This window comes from Leucopleurus acutus, assembly GCF_964270905.1.
Source record: "Leucopleurus acutus genome assembly, chromosome: 2".
NCBI lineage: Eukaryota > Metazoa > Chordata > Mammalia > Artiodactyla > Delphinidae > Leucopleurus > Leucopleurus acutus.
The window spans coordinates 155,356,262-155,374,527 of NC_139143.1; the positions used below are offsets into that span (position 1 = coordinate 155,356,262).

Sequence of the window (18,266 nt, forward strand, 5' to 3'; positions counted from 1 at the left end):
AGAGTAGAGGTCATGGGCCCAGTTTCCAAAACCCTGTGAGAAAGGGGTGGGGAAATTATAGGTCTAGTTTCCATGGGCCAGTGAGCATGAGGAGGTGAAATTATGAGGCCAGTTCCCAGGGGCCTATGAGTAAGAGGAGGTGAAATTATGGGGCAAGTTCCCTGGGTCCCAGCAGTGATGGAAGGTGAAATCATGGGGCCAGTTTCCAAAGGCACATGAGTGAGGGGAGGGGAGGACACCGGGTTGGTCACTGGGGCTGAAGGGTATCCACCACAGTAACAGCGATAAGTGTGTTGGTCAAAGTAAGGGCCTTGGGGACAGGGACATGGTGTTCTCAGGGGACTGATCCAGCTGCAATAAGGGCTCCACAGACGAGCAAGGGGTGACCCCACAAGGCGGAACCGGTCAACACAAGGACTTGGGGGGGACGAACCCGAGAGGATAGGCTCCCGGCGGTAGGGCCTTCCTAGGAGTGGAGAACAGGGTTCAAAAGAACATCTTCCTGGGCGCAGGGGAGTCTGTGGGGGTGGGGAGAGGGGAGGTGGGGGTGGGGAAGGAATCGCTTGGGGTAGGGCGGGGGGCTGGCCAGTTATGGAAGAAATTCCAGGGCTACAAGTGAGGCCAGAGAAAGGATCTCTGGATAAGTGGGGAGAGCCCATGGGATGAGAGGAGTCGCTGCACCTTTTGCCTGGGCTTGGGGGAAAGGCCGGGAGGGTGGCTACTGTAACTTCCTGGGCGCCAGAGGCGGCTCGAGGCTGAGAAAGGGGTTGAATCCTTTCCCGGAGGGCAGCGGAAGGAGAGAAGGGGAAGTCGCTATGTCACCTTCCTGGGGTGAGAGAGGCTGGGCTGGAAGGTTTAGGAGGAAAGGAGTATAAGAGGTCATGCGGTGGGGGCGGGGGGGGAGGGGAGAGGGAGGAGGAGAAAGAGGGAGGGGGAGGGAGGAGGAGAAAGGGGGAGGGGGAGGGAGGAAGGGAAGTGGAAGGGTTAGTGGGGGCCCAAGGGAAGGTAACCAAGAGCCGGGAAACAAGAGGCGAGACAGAACTGAAAGAATGAGGACGGAGGTGATGGCGTAACATAGAGGGGCGGAGTCTGGAGTCTGCAGACTTAAGAGGAAAAGCCGAAGACTTGTGACGAAATAAAAGGGCGGACAGAGGCGATGACGTTACCGATGTGAGAGGGAGGGGCCTAGTCACGCCCCCTGAGGGGCGGGGGAAAGGAGGCCCAAGGCGTTCCAGAGGCGCTGGAGTAGCGAGCCTAACTGAGGGCGCGGGAAGTGGGAGGGCTGGAGACGTTTCCCGAGGGATGGTGGCGAGACACTGCTGTCACGGGACCTTACCCATTTCTTCTTATGTCGTTGTCTCCGCGGGACTGTCATGAAGTCCGCACGCTTCAGCATGTCCCGCACACCTCTCCCTACCAGCGCAGCCATGTCTGCGTGCGCCGCCGGGTAGTTCCGACCGGAACCGCAAAGGGAGACGCGCAGGTTCCGGAGAGTTGGTGCGCCCCAGTGCGGACGAGAAGGGGAGAGAGTTAACGGCTCTTTCCTGGGGCTCTGCCCACCGATACGTCGCAGATGCAAACCCAGCCCAGCGTAGGGATCTTTTGAGGGTCTGGAAAAGAAGAATTTTTCGCAGAGAGTGGTGGCTCCCTTTGGATGCTTGTACAGACTCTGTAAAGTCCCGTAACCCAGTTAGGGGATCAGGGAGGACTGGTAGCTGACAGTTGAGTACTGAAGGAGTTAGGTAGGCAAAATGGAGCGAGAAGAGCCTTTTAGGCAGAAGTACAGAGAGAGATCCTGAGGTAGAGAAAAACGAGGCTAGACTTCTAGGCAGAGGCGGTTTCATAGTGAAGCTAATTAAGCTTAAGTTTCAGGACCTGTCATTTGCACTGCCCTTTTCAAGGCTCGTACCTAATTTTTGTATTATTTTTCTTAAAGAGGGTCTCCCAAATTTTTTAAGCTTCCACAGAACTTGACTCCACCACAGGAGCCAGTGGAAAGGAGGGTCATTATCAGATAATTGTTTTTAAAAATGAACATCTGATAGCCAGCGATCGGAGTAGGTGGGAGTAGGGCAGGGAGATCAGGTGAGAGAAGACCATGGTCTGGATTAGTGTGGTGGCAGTGAAGATGGAGAGAAGAAGATGGATTCCCCTTATAGTTCAGAGAAAGAAGTACAGGACTTGTTGACTGACTGACCCTATCTACACTAGTATATACTACACCACCAGTCAATAGCTGTCCTCTTACTCTGCTTTTATTCTTCTGACTTATTATCACCTGATATGTATTTATTTTCTTATAGTGTGCTAAATAATAATTTTCAAAAGGTTAAAAACATAACTTATAAAAATATAAAATGAACACATGCCAAAGATTTTATTCATCATAATAAACTGCTTATCCATTATTATCCTAAATAATGAGGGAACCAGTGAGATGGTAAGACTTGTTCAAATGAGAATTTGAGTTTCAGAGATTTAGATTATCAGCCAATGGAATGCTGAAATGAATTTGCTAATAGTTGCAAAAACATTAATATCCTATCAAGCAATAAACTATAATGTTGGGGATTATCTTTTACCAGAGAGAATTAAATTCCATCTCTACTGGACAAAAATTCATTTGCATTTCTATGGATAGGAATTATTTGCATTGCTCTCAGACAAGGTTTGCATTGCCATCAGTTTTCTACAAGTTAACCTCTACCCCTATAAAGTTGTAAGATAGCCTAGTCAATTTAAAGTCAATCAAAGGTATACCCCAGCACTACAATAAAAGATCACCCAGTAATCCTCTTCTGTCCATTTACAAGTTCTGGACAATTTTTCTGGATTTGTCTCCCCTCACTAGCATGTAATATTTAAAGAGCAAGGATTTTGTTTGATTCATTGTTGAATTATCATCACCTAGAACTGTATATTATACATTGTTGGCTCTCAATAAATATTTATTTCATGAGGGAGTGAAAAATGAGAAAGTAGGGATGTGAATGTAAATTTCTTTGAGAAGTTTGTTACAGGGACCTAGCAGTTGTAAGGTGGAGGGAGGTACATGTATAGAGAAAGGCCTTTTTTTAAAAAAAGCTCAGCGTTTCCCTGGTTGGCACAATGGTTAAGAATCCACCTGCCAATGCAGGGGACAGGGGTTCGAGCCCTGGTCGGGGAAGATCCCACATGCCACGGAGCAACTAAGCCCGTGCGCCACAACTACTGAAGCCCGCGCACCACAGCTACTCAATCCACTTGCCTAGAGCCCGTGCTCCGCAACAAGAGAAGCCACCACAATAAGAAGCCTGCGCACTGCAACAAAGAGTAGCCCCTGCTCACCACAACTAAAGCCCGCGCACAGCAACAAAGACCCAACGCAGCCAAAAATAAATAAATGAAATAAATCTATAAAAAAACAAAAATAAAAAGCTCATAGTAATAACCTATATGGGAAAAGAATCTGAAAAAGAATGGATATATGTATAACTAAATCACTTTGCCGTACACCTGAAACTAACACAACATTGTAAATCAACTCTAATATAAAATAAAAATTGAATTAAAAAAAAAGCCATTTAGGGCTTCCCTGGTGGCGCAGTGGTTGAGAGTCCGCCTGCCAATGCAGGGGACACGGAACGGATTCGTGCCCCGGTCCGGGAAGATCCCACATGCCGCGGAGTGGCTGGGACCGTGAGCCATGGCCATTGAGCCTGCGCGTCCGGAGCCTGTGCTCCACAATGGGAGAGGCCACAACAGTGAGAGGCCTGCGTACCGCAAAAAAAAAAAAAAAAAAAAAAAAGACATTTAAATCCAGATAAGGATCCAATGAAGAAAGATTCAATATACTAGAGAGGAGGTATCCCAGACACACCTGTTTTCAAAGGCTTACACCAAATATGGAGTGTCAGAACCACAGCCACAATCTCCCTGGGAAGGGGCCCTTCCCACTCCAAACCTCAGTTTACCCATCTAGAAATTGGAGGAACAAGGGAGAGAGGGTTGGACTACATCAGTGATTCTCAAATGTTTTGGTCTTGGGACCTCTTTAAAATCTTAAAAATTATTGAGAATTATTGAGATGTTTATTTTGTCTATCAGTATTTACCAGCTTAGAAATTAAAACAGAAATTTTAAAAAATATTCATTAAAAAAATAATAAGCCCATTACATGCTAACATAAATATCTTTATGAAAAATAATTATATTTTCCTAAAAGAAATTTAGTCAGAAGAGTGGCATTGTTTTACAAATCTCTTGCAAATTCATGTCTGGCTTAATAAAACTAGATTCTCAGATATTCTTCTTCAATGTGTTGTAATATGTTGTTCTAGTTGAAGTATATGTAGAAAATCCAGCCTCACACAGATATGTAGTTAGAAAAGAGAGGGGTATTTTTATAGCCTTTATAGGTAACTGTGAGTATTCTTTGATACTACATCAAAATTTGACAAGTGATAGTTTCCTTCAAGGTTAGTGGCAGTGTAGAATCTGAAACCATATCAAAGAACTTTTCATAGTCTGTTACATTAAGATCTGTTGGTCTATCATGCATAATTTTGTCAGATCTTACAGTGGTTATTTGGAAATTCTTGGTTCACTGAGTTATGCAGATCTTCCTTTTTTTGTTTTTTCTGGCTGCGTTGGGTCTTCGTTGCTGCATGTGGGCTTTCTCTAGTTGCAGCGAGCAGGGGCTACTCTTCGTTGTGGCTTCTCATTGCGGTGGCTTCTCTTGTTGCAGAGCACCAGCTCTAGGCGAGCAGGTTTCAGTAGTTATGGTGCACAAGCTTTGTTGTTCAGCAGCAAGTGGGATCTTCCCAGACCAGGGATCGAACCCATGTCCCCTGTATTGGCGGGCGGATTCTCAATCACTGCGCCACAAGGGAAGTCCAGGATCTTCCAAATGTTTTCACATTCATTATACAATATATGTTTTTTAAAAATCACATTTGTTAATATCACTACTGATCTCATCAGAAAAGTCTTTAAACGTTAGGCAGCTTTTAAACTCACAGGGGCGCATACAAGTTTTTCAAAATCCTAATATTTCATTGAAAACGCAGATTTTATCTTTGGCAACAAATACTGTCAATTGTTTTCCTCGAAGTGGCAGGCTTACTTTGTTAACTTTTCAGGAAAATGCTAGCATATTAAAATACAATTGATTTTTGTCAACAGATCTTGTATCTTGAAACCTTGTTAAATGCAATTTTGTTTTGGTAACTTTCTTTGAAACCTTTTCAGATTTTCTGTGCACAAAGTCGTGTCTTTTATGAGGTCACTTTTACTTCTTTTTTCAAATCTGTATACCTTTTTTTTCCTTTGTCTTACTCCACTGGTTACGACTTACAGTACACTGTTGAACACAAGTAGGAGTAGTAGACAAGACATCTTACCTTGCTTCCATTCTTAGGGGGAACACATTCAGTATTTCACCATTATATATGATGTTAGCTGTAGTGGTTTCTATTTGTTTGTTTTAATATTTATTTGGCTGTGCCAGGTCTTAGCACATGCAGCAGGATGTGCAGGATCCTGCAGGATCTTTTTTTTTTTTTTTTTAATTTTTGGCTGCATTGGGTCTTTGTTTCTGCACACAGGCTTTCTCTAGTTGCGGAGAGCAAGCAGGGGCTACTCTTCGTTGCGGTGTGCAGGCTTCTCATTGCGGTGACTTCTCTTGTTGCGGAGCACGGGCTCTAGGTGCGTGGCCTTCAGTAGTTGTGGCATGTGGGCTCAGTAGTTGTGGCTCGAGGGCTCTAGAGCGCAGGCTCAGTACTTGTGGCGCATGGGCTTAATTGCTCCACGGCATGTGGGATCTTCCTGGGCCAGGGCTCGAACCTGTGTCCCTTGCATTGGCAGGCGGATTCTTAACCACTGCGCTACCAGGGAAATCCCTGTTCATTTATTTTTAATGTTTTTTTCTCCTGTTCTTCAGTTTTTATAGTTTCTGTTCTGTTTTATAGTTTCTGTTCTGTCTTCAAGAACATTCCAGTACACTAATTTTTTCTTCTTTATCAGTGACTAATCTTTTGTTAATCTTGCCCAATGAATTTTTTATTTCAGATACTGTATTTTTAAGCTTTAGAAATTCTATTTGATTCATTTTTGTATTTTCTACTTCTCATTATGTTGATTGCCATTAAATCCTTGAGCATATTTGTCATAGCAATTTCAATGTCCTCGTCTACTATTTTATCATCTCTGTCGTTCTGGGTCTGTTTACTTAACTTTTTTTATTTTTCATTGAAGTATAATTGATTTACAATGTTGTGTTAGTTTCAGGTGTATAGCACTATGAGTCAGATATATATATATATATATATATATATATATATATACACACACACACACACACACACAAATATATATATATTCTTTTTCAGATTCTTTTCCCTTATAGGTTATTACAAAATACTAAGTAAGTTCCCTGTGCTTACTTAGTATTTTGTAATAACCTATAAGGGAAAAGAATCTGAAAAAGAATATATATATATTTGTGTGTGTGTGTATATATATATATATATATATATATCTGACTCATAGTGCTATACACCTGAAACTAACACAACATTCCTTGTTGGTTATCTATTTTATATATAGTGGTGTGTACATGTTAATCCCAAACTCCTAATTTATCCCTCCCCCTCTTTGGTAACCGCTCCTCTTTGGTAACCATAAGTTTGTTTTCTATGTTTGTGGGTCTATTTCTGTTTCGTAAATAAGTTCATTTGTATCTCTCTTTTTTTTTTTTTAGATTTCACATATAAGCGATATCACATGATATTTGTCTTTGTCTGTCTTACTTCATTTAGTATGATAATCTCTAGGTCTATCCATGTTGCTGCAAATGGCATTATTTCATTCTTTTTTGTGGCTGAGTAATATTCTATTGTATATATATATACCACATTTTCTTTATCCATTCACTTGTCCATGGACATTTAGGTTAGTTCCATGTCTTGGCTATTGTAAATATTGCTGCAGTGAACACTGAGGTGCATGTATCTTTTTGAATTATAGTTTCTGGGACTTCCCTGGTGGCACAGTGGTTAAGAATCCGCCTGCCAATGCAGGGCACACAGGTTCTAGCCCTGGTCTGGGAAGATCCCACGTGCCGCGGAGCAACTAAGCCCATGCGCCACAACTACTGAGCCCACGTGCCACAACTACTGAAGCCCATGCACCTAGAGCCCGTGCTCCACAAGAGAAGCCCTGCTCGCCACAACTAGAGAAAGCCTGCATGCAGCAACAAAGACCCAACGCAGCCAGAAATAAAATATAAATGAATTATAGTTTTCTCCAGCTATATGCCCAGGAGTCTGTTTATTGACTATTTTTTTCCTGGTCACATTTACCTGCTTCTTTGCATGTCAAGCAGTTTTTTTTACTGAGTGCTTGGTATTGTGAAATTAACATTGTTAAAGGCTGGATTTTGTTGTCTTCTTTAAAATGTCTTGGAGTTTGTTCTGACAGGCAGTCAGGGTTTTGTTTGTTTGTTTGTTTGTGAATCAGCTTGATCCTTTTAAGGTTCCTTTTTTTAAGATTAGTTATAGCCTACCTTGAGTAGCCTCTCTCTATGGCTAGTTTTAGCCCTACTGCTGAGGTGCAAGTTCAACAGGAATTCTAGCTGGTGAAACTCAAACATCTCGGGGACTTCCCTGTGGCACAGTGGTTAGGAGTCTGTCTGCCAATGCAGGGGTCACAGGTTCGATCCCTGGTCTGGAAGGATCCCACATGCCGCAGAGCAACTAAGCCCACAAACCACAACTGCTGAGCCCGCCAGCCACAACTACTGAAGCCCGCGCGCCTAGAGCCCGTGGTCCGGAACAAGATAAGCCACCACAATGAGAAGCCCGCCCACCACAACAAAGAGTAGCCCCTGCTCCCCACAACTAGAGAAAGCCCGCGTGCAGCAAGGAAAACGCAACGCAGCCAAAAATAAATAGAATTACAAAAAAAGAAAAAACCAAAAAAAACACCTCAAACATCTCCTAACCCTCTGCTTACAGCTTTGGGAATTATTCAGTTTACAGCTACCCAGTAGTCCTTTGCCTGGCTACATGGAGTTTCATTCTATTCATTTGCAGCTTAGTATTCAGCAACAGACTTAAGCATCCTCTAAGGAGAATTCAGAGCTTTCTCTGGTAATTCCCTCCTCTTTATGATAAAACTAGCAACACTCTGCTAAATATTTGCTAAAATCTGAGTAATGCGTTTAGGGCTGTTCACTGTAAAATTTCAGCTTTGCTGTATGTTTGAAAATTTAATAGATGTTTGAAAATGATCAGATTACATACAACAAATATAATAGCACCATGTATATAGGCATTTGTGAGGATTATACATCACCATGAAATGGGTTCTAAGTCAGAAATGGCTGGAAAATGCTGGCCATCCCTGTAGTTAGGACAATAGGTCTGAAGCACAAGGCACTCACTTCTGGCATGGCTCACTTTCTGTGTATGACTGTTTACATATAGGTCTTTCTCATGTGCAACCAGAGATTGCAAACTAGTGAGCCAAAGCCAGCCCATAGATGTGTTTTATTTGGCATAATGCTTTCAAAAAGTTGGTTGTCCACATTTAAAAATTGGGAGATTTCACATTAAACAATTGATCTGGCAACAGTGGCTGTGCATTTCCACATAGCAACAGTTGACTGCAGTGAAAAGGCAATTTTCCGATGTCTGCTGGGACTGCTTCCCTCAGTTATCACTCAGGTAGTTGTTTGCAACTCCTAGTCCTCAGCTGTCTAATATGATAACCACTAGCCACACAAGACTACTGAATATAAATTAATTCAAATTTAATTATAATTAAATAAAATTTAAAACTCAGTACCTCAGTCTCATTAGCCACATTAGCATATTGGACAATACAGAATACAACTTTGCCATCATTGCACACTGTTCTATTGGAGAGTGCTGACCTAGCCTGTCTCCCCAGTTGGAACAGGCAACATTTTTCCTATCCCTTGGGCAACATACCTTATTAGTAATACTTCGGAGCCTCATCCTATTTACTGTTTTTATGGGGAAATATGCCATGTCCTAACACTAGACATAAGCTTATGGATGGCTCACAGCACTAGCTGTTGCTTTAAGTCTGAAACTGGCCTCTGTTCTACACGTTTGGAACTTATTGTGGTTTATTTTTAATAATTTCAAACTTTAACATTGATACAGCATTGACATCTTTCAGACTCCATTTAAGTTTTAACCAATTGTCTCAATAATCCTTAACAACAAAAGGATCCAGTTTAGAATCACATGTTGCATGTCTTGTCTCCTATCTGAAATGGTTCTGCAGTCTTTCCTTGACTGTCACACCCTTGACACAAGTTAAGGATTATTTTGTACAGTGAACAATTTTATAGAATGTCCCTCAATTTGATTTATCTGGTTGGATTCATCTAATCTATTTCTCGCAGAAATCCCAGTGATACTGTGTTCTTCCTATATTATTTGTCCCATTATTGGTGATGCCAGCTTTCATCTAAGCTGTCTGCGTGTCTTCTACAGTGTACTTTCTTCTTTTGTAATTAATATGTATCCCCTTCTCACCAAACTTTCAGTTGATTCATTTATTAGTATGGCTCATGGATTTGTTTTATTCAGTGAGTTATAATCCAGTACTTTCATTATATATTTTGATGCTCAAATCGTCCCAGATTTGGCTATACTCTTGATATGTCCCTATCATTCTTTGAGCACTTCCTTCTTTCTGGAACGAATGTTCAGGCTCATCTTATACTTTCCCCATCCCAGCCCTGGAACCACCCATTTCTCCAACAAGCCCTGGTTCCTTTTACTGGAGAATGAAGCCCTTTGTGGGTCAAGGTAGGGTATTTATTTTGGCTGCGTTCAGTCTTCATTGCTGTGCGCAGGCTTTCTCTAGTTGTGGCAAGCGGGGGCTACTCTTCGTTGCGGTGTGTGGGCTTCTCATTGCCGTGGCTTCTCTTGTTGCGGAGCACAGGCTCTAGGCACACGGGCTTCAGTAGCTGTGGCACACAGGCCCTAGAGCACAGGCTCAGTAGTTGTGGCGCACGGGCTTAGTTGCTCCACGGCACGTGGGATCTTCCCGGACCAGGGCTCGAACCTGTGTCCCCTGCATTGGCAGGTGGATTCTTAACCACTGTGCTACCAGGGAAGCCCCCCAAAAAAATATTTTTAAAGAAAAGCAATCTTGGGGATTTCCCTGGTGGTCCAGTGGTTAAGACTCTGTGCTCCCAATGCAGGGGGCACAGGTTCAATCCCTGGTATGGGACCAAAGATCCCACATGCCTCATGGTGCAGCCAAAAAATGAAATGAAATGAACCATCTACAGATTTCAAATAATAAAAAAGAAAAAGGGGGAGGGGAGGGGAGGGGAGGGGAGATGGGAGGGGAGATGGGAGCGGAGGGGAGGGGAGAAAGAAGGAAGAAAAGCAATCTTGTTGGACACTGAGACCAAAAACTGTCAAAAGACACTTCTGAGATAAAAGAAACATTCATATGAACTGAGTATTTAATGATATTAAGCAATTACTGTTAAAGTGTGATAATGGCATCAAGGTTAAATTTTTATAAGTCCTTATCATTAAGAGAGATATACTTGCTAGGTAATGGGTACATGGGGGTTAATTATTATTCTGTCTATTCTTATGCTTGAAAATTTTAAATTAAAAAAAAAGGACAGGGGGCTTCCCTGGTGGCGCAGTGGTTGAGAGTCCGCCTGCCGATGCAGGGGACATGGGTTCGTGCCCCGGTCCGGGAAGATCCCACATGCCGCGGAGCGGCTGGGCCTGTAAGCCATGGCCGCTGAGCCTGCGCGTCCGGAGCCTGCGCTCCACAATGGGAGAGGCCACAACAGTGAGAGGCCCGCGTACCGCAAAAAAAAAAAAAAAAAAAAAGGACAGAAGGCAAGATTGCTGATCACTGGACTTTATTAAGATGGAATCATTGATAATTACACAGAAGCTACCTGCCTAAGCCAAAAATCCTTGAGGTTCACATGAACTTAGTTACACAAATAAGAAACAAATGGCATGTTCAAAACCATAAGGGAATATCCCGAAGCCCGGGTGATGAAGGCTGGGGTGAACGAATCTGCACATTTACTTCAAGCTGTTAAAGAGTTTGTGGGCCACCTGGACGGAAAGAAAAGGATGTCATCAACTCGTATCTCTAATGTCATGAGTTACAAGGGCCTTCATAACCTCGAACAGTACTGCCTCTCCTCCCACCACTTGCCTTCTGACACCCCCACACCCTTCGTGAGCCCTAGTGAACTCCCTTCAATTACCTGACTCCTAGCTCCCTTCTAACCAGAACTCTCTTTCTCACTTTTTCATCTTTTAATTTTCCTTCAAAATCTAAACTTACATGTTATTTCCTGCAAGCTGTCTCTTAACAAGCTCCTGTCCCTCCTGTCTTCCCCACAGAAACTTATGCCTCCCATATCACAGCGCTTATTAATTCAACAAATATTTATAAAACATCTACTATATGCCAGATACTGTTCTAGGTGCTGAGTGAATCACAACGGTAAACAAGACAATATCTCTGTCTCCTGTGGAACTTAGAGAACAATGAGAAATATAATATATATATACTTTGATAGTGATAAATGCTATGAGGAAAATAAAATAGGAGCAGGGGGAGGGAATAGCAGCTTTAAATAGAAGGGTCAGTAAAGGCCATCCTGAGGTTACACCCAAGAGATTTACCAGTTTACTAACCGTTCTACTTCTGTCTCTGCTGGCTTATAACTCAGTGTAGAATGGGACTATGCTTGTCTCATTCCCAGATCTTAACCTAGTGTTGCCTCATAAAAGTATTATAATAATATAACATTTACCATTTTAGCCATTTTAAACTATCCATTTCTGTGGCATTAAGTAATTCACATTGTTCTGCAACCATCAACTTCCAGAACTTTTTCATTTTTCCCAACTGAAACTCCGTACCCATTAAATAATAATTCCCATTTCCCCCTCCCTCCAACCCCTGGCAACTACTATTCAATTTTCTGTCTCAATCAATCTGACTACTCTAGATGCCTCACATAAATGGAATGATATTTGTTCTTTTGTGTTTGGTTTATTTCACTTAGCATGTTTTCAAGGTTCACCCATGTTATAGCATGTGTCGTTTCCTTCCATTTTAAGGCTCAATAATATTCCATTATATGTGTATACCACATTTTGTTTATCCATCCCACCAATGGACACTTGGGTTGCACCCACCTTTTGGCTATTGTGAATGCTATGAATATGAACATGTATGCACAAATATCTATTCAAGTCCCTGAACAGAGTCTCAATTCTTTTGGGTGTAAACCAAGAAGCGGAATTGCTGGATCATATGGTACTATGTTTAATTTTTTGAGTAAAGTACTTATTTCTTTTTATTGCCAAATAATATTCCTTTATATGGATAAATCACATTTTATATATCCATTTATCAGTTGTTTTGTTTCCAATTGTGGCTATTACGAATAATGCTTCTATGACTATCTGTATATAAGTTTGTGTAGAGATGTTTTCATTTCTCTTGGGTATGTAACTACAAGTTGAATTGCCGGGTCATATGTTAACTCTACGTTTAACCTTCTGAAGAACTGCCAGACTCTTCCATAGGGCTGTACCAATTTACATTCCCATAAGCAGTGTATAGGAGGTTTCCAGTTTTTCCACATCACCAACACATTTTTCTTCATGATATGGAGAATTGTATATAAATGTTCCCTCTTTCCACTAAAATCATGTTGAAAAAAAACAGTTGTATGAATAATTATATATAAACCAGAGGATGGATAAAATATGAATATATATCAATGGAAAAGAATATAATGCCTCTTCATAATATTTTACATGTACATGTGTTTATTATGATTTCATTTTTGTTTAAAAATCTGATAGTATATACCAGAAAACGTGGTAATCTCTAGACAGTATGATTTCAGTTGGATTTTTGTCTTTATAAAAAGAAATTTCCAGGGAATTCCCTGGTAGTCCAGTGGTTAGGACTCCGTGCTTCCACTGCAGGGGTCACAGGTTCAATCCCTGGTTGGAGAACTAAGATTCTGTAAGCCACGTGGTGCAGCCAGAAAAAAAACCAAACAAAAATAATTTTTTCCTTAACTATCACAATGTGTTTAATATGAGCCTGTGTATGAGTATGTGTACATGTACATTTGTGTGTTTGCATTGTATATTATAGAATTAAAACAAAATACCTAAATTGGGATTGCTGAAGCATAAATTATGGAAGTTGCCTGAGTGGAGATCATTAACTATTTTACTAGTTATTTAAACTATTAAACTATAACTAGTGGGGAGTTTATTGATTTATTGACCCCCTTCACCCATTTCTCCCTATCTTTTTGATTATAGCCATCCTTGAGGTATGAAGTGGTATCTCATTGTGGTTTTGATTTGCATTTCCCTAAGAGCGTTAAGCATCTTTTCATATGCTTATTAGCCACCCAATCAGTTTTAACATAAACAATCATATTGAACTTTGCCTACCCTGTAATTTATGAAAATACCTGACTGTTATATGTAAGGGAGTCAAACACAAGTTTACTTAAAAGAGCAAAACAAAACAAACAACTTTTGTACCAACTATTATGTACAAGACACACTGGAGGATATAAATTATTTTAAAGAGTAGACTTTTGTACTTAAAAATACAAAATCCAGTTTCCCCACTGTTTAGCAGTGTAAATTAGAACTCTATCACTTCTCTCCTCTGAGCCTCAGTTTCAGCACTGTCCTGCCTCTAGGATGAAAAGGTGGTCAGCACCAAGTCTTCCCTGGCCACTGTAAGCTTTCCCCTTCCTGACCTTAGGCTGACTTACACAGTGGTCCCTTGCATGCAAGAAGTCTAAGAGCTCCTCTGTGCAATCCTCTGTCTGTGACCTGGAGGATACACGCTCATCACAGAGCTCTAGCTGCTCCCGAGCCTTTACACATTTCTCCAGCTGCTCGCATTGCTCTCTCACTGTTGTTAGGGGATCCTGAATGAGAAACATACACACACACAGAAAACCAAAATGGGGGTTTTAGGAAACCCACAAACCATAAGCTTTGATTAATACAACCACCAAACCAAGGTGCTGCCTCTGAATTACCGTGCAGAAGGCCAGCTGGCAGAGCCACACTGCCGCCAGAAATGGCAGAATGGGGTCTCCCATTCAATTCTGATGCTAAGTAGTAGGGGAAAGTTTCACATTCCTGCCTTCCAGGGTTGCCAGTATGCACTGAAAGCCTCAGTCCTATCTGAAAAACAAGGTGGTAAAGGAAACCTGGCCAAACTTGAAGTAGATCTATAGGAGGCCTTACTTGTTAACACGGCATTTTGGGATACGTAATGTCTGTGAATTTCAATTCCCTTCGTCTGACAACCAGGCCTATGCACCCCAGCTGCCCAGCTAGAAGGGTAATGTTACATGGAGAAGGACAATCTAAGAAAGGTTCCTTCTAGAATTTTTATTAAACCACAGATAGCATATGATTGAGTACCAGGTCTTCAAGATGCTACTCTGCTCCCTGACACCATGACTGGAGAAGCCTCAAACCCAGAGAAGACTCAGCTTCCCAGGCCCACACGCCCCCCAAACACTGTACAGGAGGTATTAAAGGATTTTTCCACTCCCATTCTCTCTAAGGTGTCAAGACTCCTTAAATTGCCCTTAGAGTTTCATGAAACTCAAACTTTCTTTTACTGAGAAGGTTCCAAACCTGAGACAGCTCTTACCACTAATTCCTCCTCCTCCTCTTCTTCCTACAAAACGAAAACAAAATTAATGTCAGCAGCAATTTTATAATACATATATTCCCAATCATATTGATGTTGTAATCACTGAGGACAGACATTATTAATCTTTTTATATTTTCGTATTTTATGATGATTTGATGTTTTAGGAGACGTGCTAATCCTGGAGACAGCCCCTCCCAGGACTGGCTAATTTCTAGAGTTAGCAAACAACTTGCCTGGGGGCACGCATTTCCTACGCAAACCAACCAATCCAAAACCCTTCTCAACAACCACCTTTCTCTAACTCTCCTACACTAAACCAATTATTGCACCTGCACTAATCACATCAGGGCTAAGTGTCAAACAAACAGGGACCAGCCCAAAGCCCACCACGAAATTATCCACTCTTAAACTTGCTAGAGCACACCTAACCTGCCTCACTCATTCCTTTTTCCTTCTGCTCCTGATTGATCCAAGCACTTCCCCATGTGGCCCTGGGTGGTATGGCCTACCCGCTTCTCTTGGGAACTATAAGTAATAAACTCTTCTTTCAAAAACAGTTGTCTCATCTTAGTTATGCTTTGAAGAAGGGTGATAAATATTCTAGACAGGGCCACTTCAACTCTTTACCAATTATACAATTTAAATTATTTTTTAATAAATTATAAAGTAGTTTAAATTAAAAAAAAAAAGTTGTCTCCATGCTTGTAACCTTACCCTACCTGATTAAAACAAGTCCTGGGTATATTTCAACAAGGACACACAATTTCACATTCATCAGCAACAAACTTAAATGCGCACAACATTCTAACATTTATAAGCACTTTCATATCTGTAATGATTTGATTAATCACAACAGTCCCTTAAGGGGCTCCCAGTTTAGGAAAAACAAACACTAATTAAACATTTTCTGATATAGATTCAAGCTGTCATATTAAAACTGCCATATCAATTTTAATGTATAGATTTTACAAATACTATGCTATATGTAATACCTAACTGTATCTGTAGTGTATATGTAATATATTTATGCTCATTAAATGTTTTAATTTTTTCTGGAAAAAAAAAAGATTCAGGCTGTCAGATGTTCATATGGAATCTGCATAACTTAAGTATTTTATTCTAAATTCTGGTAGGTCCCAGTATTACCAGAAATAGCTAAATTTAATCCTCACACCCCAAACCAAGTTAGGAAGAAAGCTAACATTTTTTTTTTTCCTAGGCTCTGAACTTGAATTGGGAACATGAAAATAGCCAGACCTAAAGTCTACTTTAGCCAGAGCTTAACTAAAGGTAGTTTCAGTCACTGCTTTTTGGCTTGCTGAGCTCCCAGGACACTAAGTAGATTAACAACATAAGTGCACCAAAGGTCTACACAACTCCATTCACAAGCTTGAAAACATCAGGCCCTACGCGTTACTCCTGATTCAGATGCACAACCTTCCAAGAGGAGCAGTGTAAAAAAAATTCCCCTTGGGAGCAACAGCATAGGCCTGAATCTGTGGCTTAGCATAGTCTGATCAGTAACTCAACCTGCCAAAAAGTAAGGCATTTGCCTGACTGTGCATGCATGTGTCCACATTTGGGGGAAGGGAAAGAAAAGGCATACATACAGAAAAAAAGAACTAGCTCAGAGATCCTTCACTGTGTTTACAAAATTCCAATACAATCTGCCCCATTCTCTACCATGACCTTCAGTGAAGGGACCAAAGCTCATGAAAGCTGGGAGTGAGGGGTAGGGCAGGTTCAACTGTAACCCAGGCTATTTATTCTTACAATTAGCAAAGGTGTCCTCTAAACATGAAGATGTTACTTAGGAGGTAAAATTCTAGTTTTCCATTAAACAAGGTTTCTTAACCTTACTCTTTAAAAAAATTCATCCTGAATGAAGTTTTTCCAGAAAACTGAAACCACATTCTGCGTGAGTTAGAAACCGGAAATTAGCATCCTAGAAGCAAGACCTTTATATCCTTTCCCTATTAGCAATGCTACTACACTGATCATTTTATGTCTTTGATAATTTTGTGACAAAAGTATCATGGCATGTTTTGGGAAAACAAATCCAAATACAAGTCTGAATATAGACTACTTCATGTAAAACTTCATGTCAATGAGAAAAACCAAGGTCACACTACATAAAAAGATTCAATCTCCAAGAGGAACAGGTTCTTCATAACAAACTTCAGTTTTCTTATTTTAAAATTGACTACTTGCTTGCTTTCTTTTCCCTCATCTACTGCTGTGGTGAGCCCTACTTAACTTTCTGGTATACTTCCAGCTGAACTTCTTGAGGCTGGCTCCACTTCTTTCTGGTCCTCTTTCTCATAATAAGACTAGAAAAAATTATGGGATAAACTAGTTTCCAACTATTCTGAACCCACAGCTGTCGGGAAGTGACCAGAAAACAAAGAAAAGACAGGAAATATGATGGGAAACAAAAAACTAGCTGGCTTCTGTAAAACTGTGTAACACTGTGGCTAAGTCTTGGCTCTGGAACCATGCTGCTTGGGTTCAATTCCTGGCTCCAATATTTACTAGCTGCGTGTCCTCAGACAAGATATTTAACCTCTCTATGCTTGTTTCCTCATCTGTAAAATGGCAACATTAAGAGTACCTAATTCTTACCTCACAGGACTATTGTGTGGCTTAAATGATTTAGTACATACAAAGCACTTGGAATCGTTAAGCAGCCAATACATTATTACTACATTGGCATTCTCAGTCAGGGAAAGAGCTCCCTCTTTTATCACAGAATTATACCGCACATCCCCACACTGTCCCCAAAGACACCTCCCCCTCCCTCCACCCAAAGAAAAAGAAAACACGTTTTCACAGAAACTAGCGTTAAGGCCAGCTGCCCGGAACCTCCACAGAAGATATGGAAGGATTCCCGACCCGAGCTGAGGCGAGGGCTGGGTTGGTCCGCTTGCTCCCAAACCCGACAAACTAGGGGCTCTGAACACCTGACTAAAAACACAGGCACTGCTTTTACAAAAGTTTAGTCCACACAGCATTTTCGTTCTCGTTAAACCTTCACCACATTCATAGAATGGGGAAGCCAAGGCCCAGAGAAAACCTAGTCATCTACTTGCCCAAGGTCACTCGACGAACTCCTGGGAAGGGTTGGGGGAACCAGCTCTCCCGACCCTGCAAACCCTACGGGGGAAGCGTGTTTTGGCGGGCTAGGTCCTGAGCCTCAGGGCTACGAAGAGGGTCGAGTCGCTCGCCCGGTCTTACCTCATTGGGATCTCCGGACCCGGTCAGCATCCCTTGCTCTTCCTCCAGCACCATGTCCGACTGCGGTTGTGGATTGAACACGAGCAGCAACAGCGGCACCTATTCCACTTCAGGATCAAGAAGGACTTGTAAGGGTCACTCAGCGGATATCCGGCGATCTGGCCGGAAGTGCGGCAGACTAGTCGTGGTCGCGAACACATGCTCCGATTGGCATGTACTACTGCTCAGAGGCAGGGAATGGGGGTAGCTGGTATTTGCACCAGAGGAGGATTTGCTAAGGAATTATCCCCTTAGTCATGCCA

General features: G+C 41.8%; 2 protein-coding genes across 2 annotated transcripts in view; both read right to left on the reverse strand.

Annotated features, from left to right (window-relative positions):
- Nucleotides 1-1,430, reverse strand: part of NSUN4 (NOP2/Sun RNA methyltransferase 4) — a 34,760-nt gene extending 33,330 nt beyond the window's left edge. Inside the window, exon 1 of the mRNA XM_082832977.1 lies at nucleotides 1,337-1,430. Coding sequence (XP_082689103.1) covers nucleotides 1,337-1,429 — 93 coding nt within the window. The 5' untranslated portion in view covers nucleotide 1,430. The remainder of the gene's footprint in view (nucleotides 1-1,336) is intronic.
- Nucleotides 1,431-10,871: 9,441 nt separating this feature from the next.
- On the reverse strand, nucleotides 10,872-18,104 carry UQCRH (ubiquinol-cytochrome c reductase hinge protein). Its single transcript, XM_082832507.1, has 4 exons — nucleotides 17,965-18,104; nucleotides 14,728-14,754; nucleotides 13,829-13,987; nucleotides 10,872-11,114 (listed from the first exon to the last, which is right to left on the reverse strand). Exons 1-4 carry the CDS (start codon nucleotides 18,016-18,018, stop codon nucleotides 11,082-11,084), a joined length of 273 nt encoding a protein of 90 aa, XP_082688633.1. The 5' UTR covers nucleotides 18,019-18,104; the 3' UTR covers nucleotides 10,872-11,081.
- Nucleotides 18,105-18,266: the final 162 nt, after the last annotated feature.

Excerpts from the sequence above, each read along its gene's own strand:
- UQCRH (XM_082832507.1), bottom strand. The coding sequence starts at position 18,018 with ATGGTGCTGGAGGAAGAGCAAGGGATGCTGACCGGGTCCGGAGATCCC. Across the intron at positions 13,988-14,727 it reads AGGAGGAGGAGGAATTAGTG|GATCCCCTAACAACAGTGAG; the intron begins GTAAGAGCTGTC and ends TTTCTCATTCAG. Across the intron at positions 11,115-13,828 it reads TGCATGCAAGGGACCACTGT|GTGGCCCACAAACTCTTTAA; the intron begins GTAAGTCAGCCT and ends CTTTCCGTCCAG.